The 12,873-nt window shown below is 40.6% G+C and overlaps 1 protein-coding gene across 4 annotated transcripts in view; it reads left to right on the top strand.

Annotated features, from left to right (window-relative positions):
* The first annotated feature begins 1,584 nt into the window (after positions 1-1,584).
* The window catches only part of CHD1L (chromodomain helicase DNA binding protein 1 like), a 62,778-nt gene continuing 51,489 nt past the window's right edge, over positions 1,585-12,873 (top strand). For 3 of the 4 annotated variants that reach the window (XM_046682976.1, XM_046682975.1, XM_046682978.1), the window contains exons 1-2: positions 1,585-1,734; positions 12,651-12,763. In XM_046682976.1, the coding sequence (XP_046538932.1) occupies positions 1,602-1,734; positions 12,651-12,763 (246 nt within the window). In that variant the 5' untranslated portion in view covers positions 1,585-1,601. Of the gene's footprint in view, positions 1,735-2,340; positions 2,554-12,650; positions 12,764-12,873 lie in introns of all 4 variants that reach the window. The other variant, XM_046682977.1, reaches the window with a different exon arrangement.

Genomic DNA, 12,873 nt, shown 5'->3' with positions numbered 1-12,873 from the left:
TTAGCTGTATTTTAGATGCCAGACTCAATATACCAACAGAACATTTAGCTTATATCTAGGACCCTATCTCTGGTATTGTGCCAAAACGAATGTACTTTAAGTTAAAAATAATAAACACCCTTTTGAGTGGCAGGTGATTGATAAAGGGGCGGGCTGCTTTAGTGGATAAGTCTACCCACTGGGCCTGAAGGGGAGGAAATAAGTCAAACACAGAGACTAGAATGCAAAAACTACTCACTGAGCAGCCACAAAGGACAGAAGCCCCTCCAGGGAAGCCAACAAAGGATGCAAATCTATCTTAAGGTTTTGAGAAAACACCCAAGTGGGAAATCAGTGTAGTCCCATTATGTGACTCTGACTCTTTCAGCTTAATATTGACCACTACCTGATTTTTATTTGCTAATTTCCTGTCTCCTCCTTTCAAAATATAAGCTTAATATAAGTATAACTTATTTAAGTGTCCTACAGATGAGATTAGTGGCCTCTATCTCCAGTGCTAAAAGAGTGCTTGGCACATGGTAGCTGCTCAGTCAGTATTTACAGAAGGACTCAGGACACAGAATTAGGTTCACAAAACGGTGCTTGTAGTTTTATGAATAAACCAACCTGAAGTCATCTCTTTTGTAGCTCACCAATAATTCCTCCCTTTTTTTAATGGTAGGTGAGGATGTGGAAGAGTGCAACTGTAATTTGCAAGTTTACTGATGATGGAAGCACCAAGATTAACCTAAATGGGAATAGTATTCTGATGATGTCACCAGAGAATAATATGGTTCCTGTGCCAGCTTTGCTACTTACCATTCCAAGTCTCCATTTCCTCATCTGTAATATGGAGACAATTATAGTGCCTGCTTGTGGGGTTATTATGGGGGTTAAACGAGCAAATAAATATGTGTAAAGCCTTTAGGGCACCCCTTGTAACTGCATCAATAAATGCAGCTATTTGGGTGGTGTTATAATAACATCTGTATTATTGGTACACTAGTAATCATAAACCCACTCAAAGCTGATGCTGACTCACGGTGTCCCCCAATCTAACACATCGCTTCAATTTACTCCCCATAATTCACTTGAGAAGTCCACTGTGGAAATGACACCTTTCGTGATCTTAATTAACTACCATTTAGAGGTTCCTAACTTTGGCCTACAGTCAGCAGGGAGCAAGTAAGAGGATTTCAGGGCCCAAAGCAATTTATTACCAGTGTTAACTGCACGGAACACGCTATCCTTTACAATCTTGCTGTGAATCGCTAGAGGGCAGGGACGATGTCTTATTGAATTCTATAACCCCAGAACTCAGCAGAATACCTGCCACATGACAGTCAATGTTGGTTAAATAATAAGTAAAATACAAGCACATGTTGATCCCCTGACGAGCGTTTCAGGCATCAGACGCCTACAGCGGGAATAAGCACGACCAGAAGCGCCGGGAGCCAGAACCTGGCGGCGTGCGCGTACCGCGGACCGCAATTTCGAGGCCGTCTGCGGGGTCGCTCAGAGCGCCCGGCGCGCCCTCTGGCGGCGGCTGCGCCCACGGGCTCCGGCCGCGCGCGTCGGGGAGGAAGTGCGGGGGGCGGCGGGGCGGAGCCTCTCCCGGCTCCATGGAGCGCGCGAGCGCCGCGACCCCCGGGGGCTACGTGCCCGGCTTTTTGCTGGCCCTTCAGACCAAGAGCGGAGCCGAGGCGCCGCGGGCGCTGGTGCAGGAGCAGGAATTAAGGCAGTGGGGCCTGACAGGTCAGTGGCCCCGGGCGGACTTCCCCCGCCTCCACCCCGGGCTAGCAAACTCGGTGGGACTCCCTTCTCTCGGGCCGGGGACCGCGCGCCGGGGGCGCTCCTGCGGCGCCGTGGGCGGACTGGCCTGTGGGTTTTTTACCTACGGGCGGTAGGGCCTTCCCTTCCCGCCCCGGGGTGCGCTGGGCGGAAAGGAACCCGGCCTGGGGCCAGGTGGCTTTGCCGCCGCCTGCGCTGCGCGCGGGCCCACGCACACGGGATGAATAGGATTGGGGACGGGAAGTGAGGCCTGCCTGGGGGGGGGGGGGGGGGGGGGGGGGGGGGGCTGGGTGAGAGCCCTGTGCCAAACGTGAGACTTTCTGAAGAAGCAGAGGACGTCCTGGCCCCGAGGGTGTGGCTTAAAGTTTCTCTTCCGGTAGGTTTGGAGGCCCGGCCTGGTTAATTGGTTGCTGCTGTAAAAACTGGCAGAACTCGTGTTCACGCTTCAGTTTTCTTCTTCGGGTACAGTGCAGGAGCACGGTTAATTCTCCCCCAGGGCTATATATTAAAATATGCAGCTAAGAGAAGTTTATCGGCTCATTGCCGCACGTCGTTATTTTATTTTACTAGCCTTTTCCTAGAATCTTCGAAGCTTGAAACTTGCATTCCCCTGAGGTCTGCAGGCAGCGAGCCTGACTGCATCTCCTGCGGATGGAGAGACCCGGGTCCTGTTTGCTGACCTGCGCTTGAATCCCCACCTAACGTCTCCGGTCCTTGTTTTCTTCATAAAATGGAGCACGCAGTGCGTGCCTTGACTGTGTGACAGAACATTGGACAACAGTAGTGAGTGATGTAGTCGTTAATTCATTATTTATTGAGTGCCACTGAGAGCTACATACTATAAGGTGTTGGTACAGATAGGAGTAAAATAAATATGGACTCTGCCCTCCTAGAATTTCTAGACTAGGTCGTGTGAGTGCTTTCAAATTTAGAAAGAAGTACTTATTGAACTTATATGCTAAGTATCAAGGAAGTGTGAAGTCTTGTTATTCTCAGAATGAAACAAAAGATGTGGTTCTATGTCCAGCTCAGAAGAGGGATGGATAAAGATGAATGGATAGGATACAGACATGGAAGAGAAAAATCTCTCCCTTCTTGAGTCTCTGAGTGTATAAGAATGTGTTTTTCTGTGTCTGTAAGGAGTGTGTATCCAACTTAAATGTGGATTTATGGACTGCTGTTTATGTTTGAGGTATCTTGACTAAAGTTTATATGTTTGTGTGTTTGCCTGTTTCCTTCCATGTGTTTTTGGGTGTGATACTTTGAGAACATGTGTGAGAGAGGGTTAAAGTGTGCACATTGAGATTAGACTGTAAATAGTACACCCAGAGACATGGATGTGTGCTGGTTTAGTGAAAATGAGAAGATAGATAAGAGGCTGCAAGTTTTCGTGGATGAGTTAAAGTGGGTGAATGAAAAAGTAAATAGGCAAACGTGGAAACTTGGTGGTGGGAGTGGATAAATCGGTAGTGGGGCGGAAGAAAAAACAGAAAATAGGTATACTCAAAAGAATAACCATTGAAGATTATAACTTGAAATTCCTATTTCTATTTACCAGAATAAATTAACATTCTGAGAAACTGTTCTTTGTGAGTTGGTTAAAAATGCTTACTGACTTTTGATTATAGGAGCTTTTATACGTTCTCTGTAAAACATGTAGGGTAAATTTTCTATGCACAAAGGAAAAAAATTTAATCTCCTTAATCCTCTTACTGTTAATAAGTTATCTACTCTGCTAGCCCTTGGTCTACACATGCGTGTGTGTATGTGTGTATTATTTCATTTTTTTATTCTTCCTTTCCAAGGCAAAGTGGGAAGCAAAGGAGAGCTGCAGAAATGGGGTTTCATGTACATTCTTTTTTGGAAACCATAATTTTCTTCTTTATAATCATTTATTCTTCTTCAATATCATATTTACTGGCTATAGAGTATTTCACTGTCTGGGTGTGCTGTAATTTAGCTAGCCTGTCTGCTTAGGTATTTGGGTTCTTACTTTTTTTGCTGTTATAAATAATAATAGTAAATATTGTTGTAACCAAATATTTGTTGTAGCTATCAATTTTAATTCCTCAAAGGCAGCATTTGTAGAACAAAGACTATGCAAAATTTTTGCTCGTTTCTCCACACTCTCACCAACACTGGTAGTTTTTAAGTTGAGAAGTTAAAAATGCTGCTTTGTTTTATTTAATGTTTGTTTACTAGTATTGATGGACACTTGGGTGTTCATGTTTCTTTTGTTCCTTGTCTGTTTGCACTCCTTGCCTATTTTTTAATTGAGGTATTTGTCTTTTGCTTTGTAGGATCTTTTTTGCATTGAACGTATTAAATGTTTGTCACATGTATTGGAAATATGATCTCTAGTTTATTTGCCTTTTGACTTTGTTGTGTGTGTGTGTATTTCAGTGGTGAAATTTAAGAATTCTGTAGTCAAATCTTTCAGCCTTTTCCTATATGATTTTCTTTTGATGCAACGTTGGTTTATAACATTGTATATAGGTTTCATATGTACAACATTATAGTTTGACATCTGCATATGCTACAGTGTGCTCACCACCAAAAGTGTAATTTCCATCTGTCACCATATAATTGACCCATTTTGCCCTCCCTCTGGTAACCACCAATCTGTTGTCTGCTTCTATGAGTTTGTTTTTGTTGTGTTTGTTCATTTGTTTGGTTTTTTATATTCCACATATGAGTGAAATCCTATGGTATTTGTCTTTCTTCGTCTGACTTACTTCACTTAGCATAATAATACTCTCAAGGTCCGTCCATGTTGCATCTGGCAAGATTTCATCTCTTTTCATGGCTAAGTGGTATTCCATTGTATGTATATATACCACATCTTCTTTATCCATTCATCTGTCGATGGGCACTTAGGTTGTTTCCATATCTTGGCTATTGTAAATAATGCTCCAATGAACATAGGGATGCATGTACCTTTTCGAATTAGTGTTTTTGTGTTCTTCAGATAAATACCCAGAAGTGGAATAGGTGGATCATATGGTAGGTCTATTCTTAATCTTTTGAGGAATCTCTGTATTGTCTTCCATAGTGGCTGCATCAGTTTACATTCCCCCCAGCAGTGTATAAGGGTTCCCTTTTCTCCACATCCTCTCCAACACTTGTTATTTCTTGTCTGTTTGATAATAGCCATTCTAACAGGTGTGAAGTAATGTCTTGTGGTTTTGATTTGTATTTCCCTAATAATTAGTGATGTTGAACATCTTTTCATGTGTCTGTTGGCCATCTGTGTGTCTTCTTTGGAAAGATGTCTGTTCAGATCCTCTGGCCATTTTTTAATCAGGTTGTTTGGCTTTTTGCTGTTGAGTTGTATGAGTTCTTTATATATTTTGGATATTAACCCCTTATTGGATGTATGCCTTGCAAATGTCTTCTCCCATTTGGTAGGTTGTCTTTTCGTTTTGTTGATGGTTTCCTTTGCTATGCAGAAGCTTTTTAGTTTGATGTAGTCCCGTTTGTTCCTTTTTTCTTTTTTTTCCCTTGCCTGAGGAGACATAGCCAAAAAGATACTGCGAAGACTGATGTCAAAGAGCTGCCTATGTTTTCTTGTAGGAGTTTTATGATTCCAGGTCTTACATTTAATCTATTTTGAGTTAATTTTCGTGTAGGATGTAAGATAGTGGTCTAGTTGGATTCTTTTGCGTGTAGCTGTCCAGTTTTCCCAGCACCATTTATTAAAGAGACTTTTGTTTCTGCTTTGTATGTTCTTGGCACCTTTGTCATAAATTAGCTGTCCATATATGTGTGAGTTTCTTCCTGATCTCTCAGTTCTGTTCCATTGATCTGTGTGTCTTTTTTTCTCCCAGTACCGTATTGTTTTGGTTACTGTAGCTTTGTAGCATAGTGTGAAATCAGGGAGTATGATACATCCAGCTTTTTCTTTTTTCTCAGGGTTGCTTTGGCTATTCAGGGTCTTTTGTGGTTTCATATAAATTTTAGAATTTTTTGTTTTGTTTCTGTGAAAAATGCCCTTGGGATTTTGATAGGGATTGCATTGAATCTGTAGATTGCTTTAGGTAAGATGGACATTTTAACTATGTTCATTCTTCTAATCCATAAGCACAGAATGTCTTTCCATTTCATTGTGTTTTTTTTCAGTTTCTTTCAGTAATATCTTATAGTTTTCAGTGTAAAAGTGTTGCAGTTGTAAATGGGATTACTTTCGTAATTTCTCTTTCTGATAGTTTGTTGTTAGTATGTAGAAATGCAACTGATTTTTGTGTGTTGATTTTGTACTCTGTGATTTTACTGTATACATTGTTAATTATTCCTAATAGTTTTTTGGTGGAGTCAGGGTTTTCTATATATAAAATCATATTATCCACAAATAGTGACAGTTTTACTTCTTCCCTTACAACTTGGATACCTTTTCTTTCTTTTTCTTTCCTAATTACTGTGGCAAGGACTTAAAGTATTATGTTGAATAAAAGTGGTGTGAGTGGGCATCTTTGTCTTGTTCCTGATGTTAGAGGAAAAGCGTTCGGCTTTTCACCATTGAGTATGATGTTAGCTGTGGGTGTGTCATATATGGCCTTGATTATGTTGAAGTACTTTCCTTCTATACTCATTTTATTGAGAGTTTTTATCAAAAATGGATGTTGAATCTTGTCACTTACTCTCTCTGCATCTATTGAGATGTTCCTGTGATTTTTATCCTTTGATTTGTTAACGTGTATCACGTTGATGGATTTGCAGGTGTTGAACTATCCTTGCATCCCTGGAATAAATCCCACTTCATCATGATGTATGATGCTTTGAATGTATATTGAATTTGTTTTGCTAATATTTTGTTGCGAATTTTTGCATCTATGTTCATCAGAGGTATTGGCCTATAGTTTTCCTTTTTTGTGTTGTTTTTGTCTGGTTTTGGTATCAGGGTAATGTTGGCCTTGTAAAATGAGTTAGGAAGTATTCCTTCCTCTTCAGCTTTTTGGAAGACTTTGAGAAGGATAGCTATTAAATCTTTGAATGTTTGGTAGACTTCACCAGTAAAGCCCTCTGGTCCTGAACTTTTATTTTTGGAGAGGTTTTTGATTACTGTTTCAGTCCCTTTACTAGTAATCAGTCTATTCAGATTTTCGATTTCTTCCTGGTTCAGTCTTAGAGGATTATATGATTCTAGGAATTTATCCATTTCTTCAGATTTTCTCATCTGTTGGCATATAGCTGTTTGTAGTACTCTCTGATGATCCCTTTTATTTCTGTGCTATCTGTTGTAACTTTTCCTCTTTCATTTCTGATTTTTAAAATTTTTTCAAGGAACCAGCTCTTCGTTTCATTGTTTCCATTGTCTTTTTACTCTGTATTTCATTTATTTTCCCTCTGATTTTTATTATTTCCTCCCTTCTCCTGACTTTGGGCTTCATTTGTTCTTCTTTTACTAGTTCCTTTAGGTGTAAGATTAGATTGTTTATTTGAGATTTTTCTTGTTTCTTGAGGTAGGCCTGTATTGCTATAAATTGCCCTCTTAGTTCTGCTTTTGCTGCATCCCATAGATTTTGGTATGTTGTATTTTCATTTGTCTCTGTGTATTTTTTGATTTCTCCTTTGATTTCTTCATTGAGCCAATAGTTATTGAGTAGCTTGTTGTTTAGTCTCCACATATTTGTGATTTTTCCACTTTTCCCTGTAGCTTATTTCTAGTTTCATACTGTTGTGATCAGAAAAGATGCTTGCTATATCAATCTTAAATTTATTGAGGCCTACTTTGTGACCAACATATGGTGTATCCTTGAGAATGTTTCATGTGCACTTGAGAAGAATGTGCATTCTGCCACTTTCGGATGAAATGTTCCGTATGTATCTATTAAGTGCATCTGGTCTGGTGTGTCATTTAAGGCTGATGTTCCCTTGTTGACTTTCTGCCTGGATGATCTATCCATTGATGTAAGTGGGGTGTTAAAGTCTGCTACTGTTACTGTGTTGCTGTCAATTTCTCCCTTTGGGTCTGTTAATAGTTGCTTTATATATTTTGGTGCTCCTATGTTGGGTGCATGTATATTAATAAATGTTATGTCTTCTTGATAGATTGTTCCCTTTATCATTGTATAATGTCCATCTTTGTCTCTTGTTACCTTTTCTGGCTTGAGGTGTAGTTTGTCTGATATAAATATGGTTACATCCACTTTGTTTTGGTTGCCGTTTACTTGGAGTATCACTTTCCACTCCTTCACTTTGAGCCTGTGTTTGTCTTTAGAGCTGAGATGAATCTCCTGAAGGCAGCATATAGTTTGGCGTTGCTTTTTAATCCATCCGACCACTCTGTGCCTTTTGATTGATGAGTTCAATTCATTTATGTTTAGGGTGATTATTGATATATGAGGACTTACAATTTCCATTTTATCTTTTATTTTCTGGTTGTTGTATATCTCCATTGTTTCTTTTCCCTTGTGTTTCTGTCTGCCATTTTAGTTGGTGATTTCCTGTGATGTTTTTCTCAGTTTCCTTTTTTTTGTTGTTTCATGTCTCTAGATTTTTGTTTTGTGGTTACCATGAGGTTTGTATACAATGTGTCAAAGATAAAATAGTCCTTTTTCTGCTGATAGCATCTTATCTTCATTTGCCTATACATTTGCCTATACAGGTTCCATCCTTTTCCTCCTCCCCTTTTATGTTTTGGTTGTCACAAATTATTCCTGTTTATATTGTGAATTCAATACCATGTTGAAATAGCTTTAGTTATTTTTAATCCTTCTTTTACTCCTTTAATCTTTATGCTGTCATTGAGTGTTTAACACCCTATTCTCTAATAGCTTTACAAGTTTCTATGTCATTTATCACCTTACTCAAAGCTTTTTTTGTGTACTTTTGCCTTTTTGTTTCTGGAATAAGGACTCCTTTTTTTTAAAGATCTTATTTTTCCTTTTTCTTCCCAAAGCCCCCAGTACATAATTATATATTTTTAGTTGTGGGTCCTTCTAGTTGTGGCATGTGGGCTGCCTCCTCAGCATGGCTTGATGAGTGGTGCCATGTCCACACCCAGGATCTGAACCAGCGAAACCCTGGGCCGCTGAAGCAGAGTGCACAAACTTAACCACCCAGCCATGGGGCTGGCCCCAGAGCTCCTTTTGGCATTTCTGGTAAGGCAGGTCTAGTAGTGGTGAGCTCCCTCAGTTTTTGTTTGTGTGGGGAAGGCTTTATTTCTGCTTCATATCTAGAAGGTCACTTTGCTGAATAGAGTATTGTTGGCTGACAGTTTTTATCTGTCAATATTTTAAATATGTCACTTCACTCTCTCCTGGCCTGTAGAATATCTGCGGATTGTCTGATGGGGGTTCCCCGTAGGTTGCTGTCTTTTTTTCCCTGGCTGCCTTTAAAATTCTTTGTCATTGACTTTTTTTTTTTTTAAAAGATTTTTTATTTTTTTCCTTTTTCTCCCCAAAGCCCCCCGGTACACAGTTGTGTATTCTTCGTTGTGGGTTCTTCTAGTTGTGGCATGTGGGACGCTGCCTCAGCGTGGTCTGATGAGCAGTGCCATGTCTGCGCCCAGGATTCGAACTAATGAAACACTGGGCCGCCTGCAGTGGAGCGCGCGAACCTAACCACTCGGCCACGGGGCCAGCCCCTTTGTCATTGACTTTTGACAGTTTTAATATGTGTCTTGGAGAAGGTCTTTTTGCGTTGAGATAATTAGGTGTTCTTTTAGCTTCATGTACTTGTATATCCAGTTCCTTCCCCGGGTTTGGGAAGTTCTCGGCTATTATTCCTGGGTTTTTTTTTTTTCTGTTAAGAAGGTTTGCTCTGGGCTAACATCTGTTGCCAGTCTACCTCCTTTTTTTTTGCTTGAGGAAGATTTGCCCTGAGCTAACCTCTGTGCCAGCCTTCCTCTACTTTGTATGTGGGTCACCACCTCAGCAGGGCTGACAGGTGGTGTAGGTCTGTGCCAGTGAACTTCAGAAACCCAAAATACATTGGGTCAGAAAGATACTTTAGGACTGCTTTGTTTTTGGAATATGCAGACCTATTACTTCTTGCTGGTTTTTTTTCCTGCTTTTTCACTACTTGTCATCCACTTGAGAGGTGAGCAAGAGAACTCAAACAACTGTATAATGGATATTACAGAGAGACACCCTCAGATTTATTCCTTTCCCAACCCCTGAGCCTGCCTTACTGCACCCTGGAGGCTAGAAAACAAAAGTCAATATTTCTCAGACTGTCTTGTAGTTCTGTAGTGCATGTGACTTGGCTTTGGCCAAGCAGATGACTATGGGAGATTTGGAAGGGGAAAGTGAAGGAGAGGGATTCGGGTTTTCTACATTTCACTAGGCAACTAGTCCTAATTTCAGGAGAGTTAGGTGAGTACTGAGCATTCATTTTGCTGGCAAGGATTGGGGCTGAGGCAGAAGGGTGTGAAGCTGACAGCTGGGGAAATGGCCTCTTGGTTTTTCTTCTCTAGGTAACTCATGTCATTTTCCTCTGGCTGTTTTCAAGATATTTTCTTTGTCTTTAGTTTTTAGAACCTTAATTATGATGTGTCTTGGTGTAGGTTTCTTTGTTTCATTCTGTTTAAAGTTCACTCAACTTCGTGAGTCTGTAGGTCTTTTGCCAAATTTAGGGAGTTTCCGGCCATTATTTCTTTAAGTCCATTTTCAGCCCCAACTTCTTTCTCATCTCTTTCTGGGATACCAATGAATGAATATAGATTGTTTTTGTTAGAGTCCTGCAGTTCCCTGAGACTCTGTTCTTTTGTTTTCGCTTTATTTTCCCTCTGTTTTTCGGATGAGTAATTTCTCTGGTTCTATCTTCCAGTTCACTGACTTTTTCTTCTCTTCCCTCCATTCTGCTGTTGAGCCCATCCTCTGAGCTTTTTATTTTGATTATTGTATTGTTCAGAGTTAAAATTTCCATGTGGTTCTTTTTTGTATCTTCTCTTTCTTTACCGATGCTTTCCATTTTTTCAGTTGTTTGAAGTTCATAATTGCTTGTTGAAGCATTTTTATCATTGCTGCTTTAAAACCTGTCAGATAATTCTGAAATCTGTGTCATCTGGATGTTGGCATCTAATGATTGTCTTTTTTCATTCCATTTGAAATCTTCCCAGTTCTTGATATTCATGATGAGTGCTTTTTGATTGAAACCTGGACATTTTTGTATTACGTTATGAGATTCTGTCTTATTTAAACCTTCTCTTTAACTGTCTTTGTTTCATGCTGCTCTTACAAGGGACGTTGGTTGCTGTCTTGTTACTGCCAGGTAGAGATAGAAGTCCAAGCTCCCCCTCTTGGGCTCTGTTGACACCTGGGCTTAGGGAGGAGGCTCCTGACCCCTTGGTGAGAGTGAGAGTACTTGCTCTCCACTTGGTCTCCAGTGACACTGCAGGAGGGGTGGGCTCATCACCTCCAGGAAGTGATAAAAGTCCTACATCTAGACCAGGCCTCCTTTGACACCACTCATGTGGAGGTGGTGGAGGGAGTGCATTGTGATCTAATAGGGGTAGAATCCAGGCCTTGCTGGGTTGCCAATTTCTTCACTTCCAAGTCTGGGATATATGAGGCAAAAATAAACCCAGGGAACACATCACCTTGTTATTCCTCAGGTCCTGAGGTCACTAGCAGGTCTGCCTTCTTTGCTCCGCCTTTTCAAAGTCGTCTTATGTCTGTTTTATTTGTAATATTCAGGATTGTTAGTTGTATTAGTAAGAAGAATGGGGAAAAGAACATCACCATCTTCCCAGAAGAGGAAGTCTCCAGATTTTACATTTTAATCTTCTTTGATTGTCTGAATTTTCTAACCTACAAAATGGGGCTAATACCTAATGCGTGGAATTGTTATAGCTATTACGTGAGGTAACTTAGGTAAAGCATTCACTGCTCTTGCTGGTATTTAGTAAGTGCTTAAATAAAAATAACTGATTAACCTTTTTTTTCTTCCTAAAGATTGGCACCTGAGCTAATATCTGTTGCCAGTCTTTTTTTTTTTTCTTCCCCCCAGAGACCCCCAGTACATAGTTCTATATGTTGGTTGTAGGTCCTTCCAGTTGTGCTATATGGGATCCTCCCTCAGCATGCCCTGATGAGCAGTGCCATGTCCCTGCCCAGGATCCAAACCAGCAAAACCCTGGGCGGAAGCTGGAGTGTATGAACTTAACCACTCGGCCATGGGGCTGGCCCCAACTTGTTAATCTTTTTAATCTTCTACACTTATTATATATTGGCTAGCTTCTTTTTAAAGGTCATGAGTTCAAACCACAAAGTTATGTTTTTGTTAATAGTTCTTGGATGAAGTAGGTTTAGAGTCTTCCTTCTCCCCAAAATATGGCTATTTTCTGAATTTGGACTTCTTTTCAAGGGAGAAAGAAAAGAGATGCAACAGAAGCTCCATGTGGGTTTCAGACATTTTCTTCTGTCCTTTTTGCACTATTAAACACTTTCCGTGCCACATCATTTCAGCTCTTAACAGCACTGCTTCTCTGTTGAAGCATAATATAGTCCTGTCTTGATTTTTTTTCCTTTAGCACCAATGGCAAATATAAATGGTTGCAGTTAAGTAGACACATGTACAATCCGTGTGTTGTTGTTGTTATATCAGTAATGCCTTATTTTCTAGAATGGACCCTGGCAGGAGATTCAGGCAGTTTAGGGGCCAAATCCCACGTTGACTTTCTCCTCTGCCAATTGGACACTCTAACACTAACAGGCTGTTTTAAGGCTTGGAATATAATGGTGACTAAGTTTTCTCAAAAAGTGGTTCGGAAGTCAGCAAATGTTTGCATATTCATAACTTCCCAGCAAAGGATATGGCCAGTAAGGTTTGGGGGTGTGGGAATTTAGGCTGCATTCTTCTGTCGAAGTCTGAGAACATATCCTGTGTGTGTTCTGAAAAGTCTGCTCCTCAGACAGATAAAGTTGTTTTATTTCTAGGGATTCATCTACACTCTTACCAGCTTGAGGGAGTCAACTGGCTGGCTCAGCGCTTCCATTGTCAGAATGGCTGCATCTTGGGAGACGAGATGGGCCTGGGGAAGACCTGCCAGGTATGTTACTCTGGAGTGACCACTGTTCACCTCCACTGGAATACCTCCTTACAACGCATTACTATCTTTATCTGCTGGGTACCGGTATGTATTTTTATACTAAGAGGTGA

Source organism: Equus quagga, chromosome 13, assembly GCF_021613505.1.
Source record: "Equus quagga isolate Etosha38 chromosome 13, UCLA_HA_Equagga_1.0, whole genome shotgun sequence".
Taxonomy (NCBI): Eukaryota; Metazoa; Chordata; class Mammalia; order Perissodactyla; family Equidae; genus Equus; species Equus quagga.
This window is presented reverse-complemented; position numbering and strand designations above follow the sequence as displayed.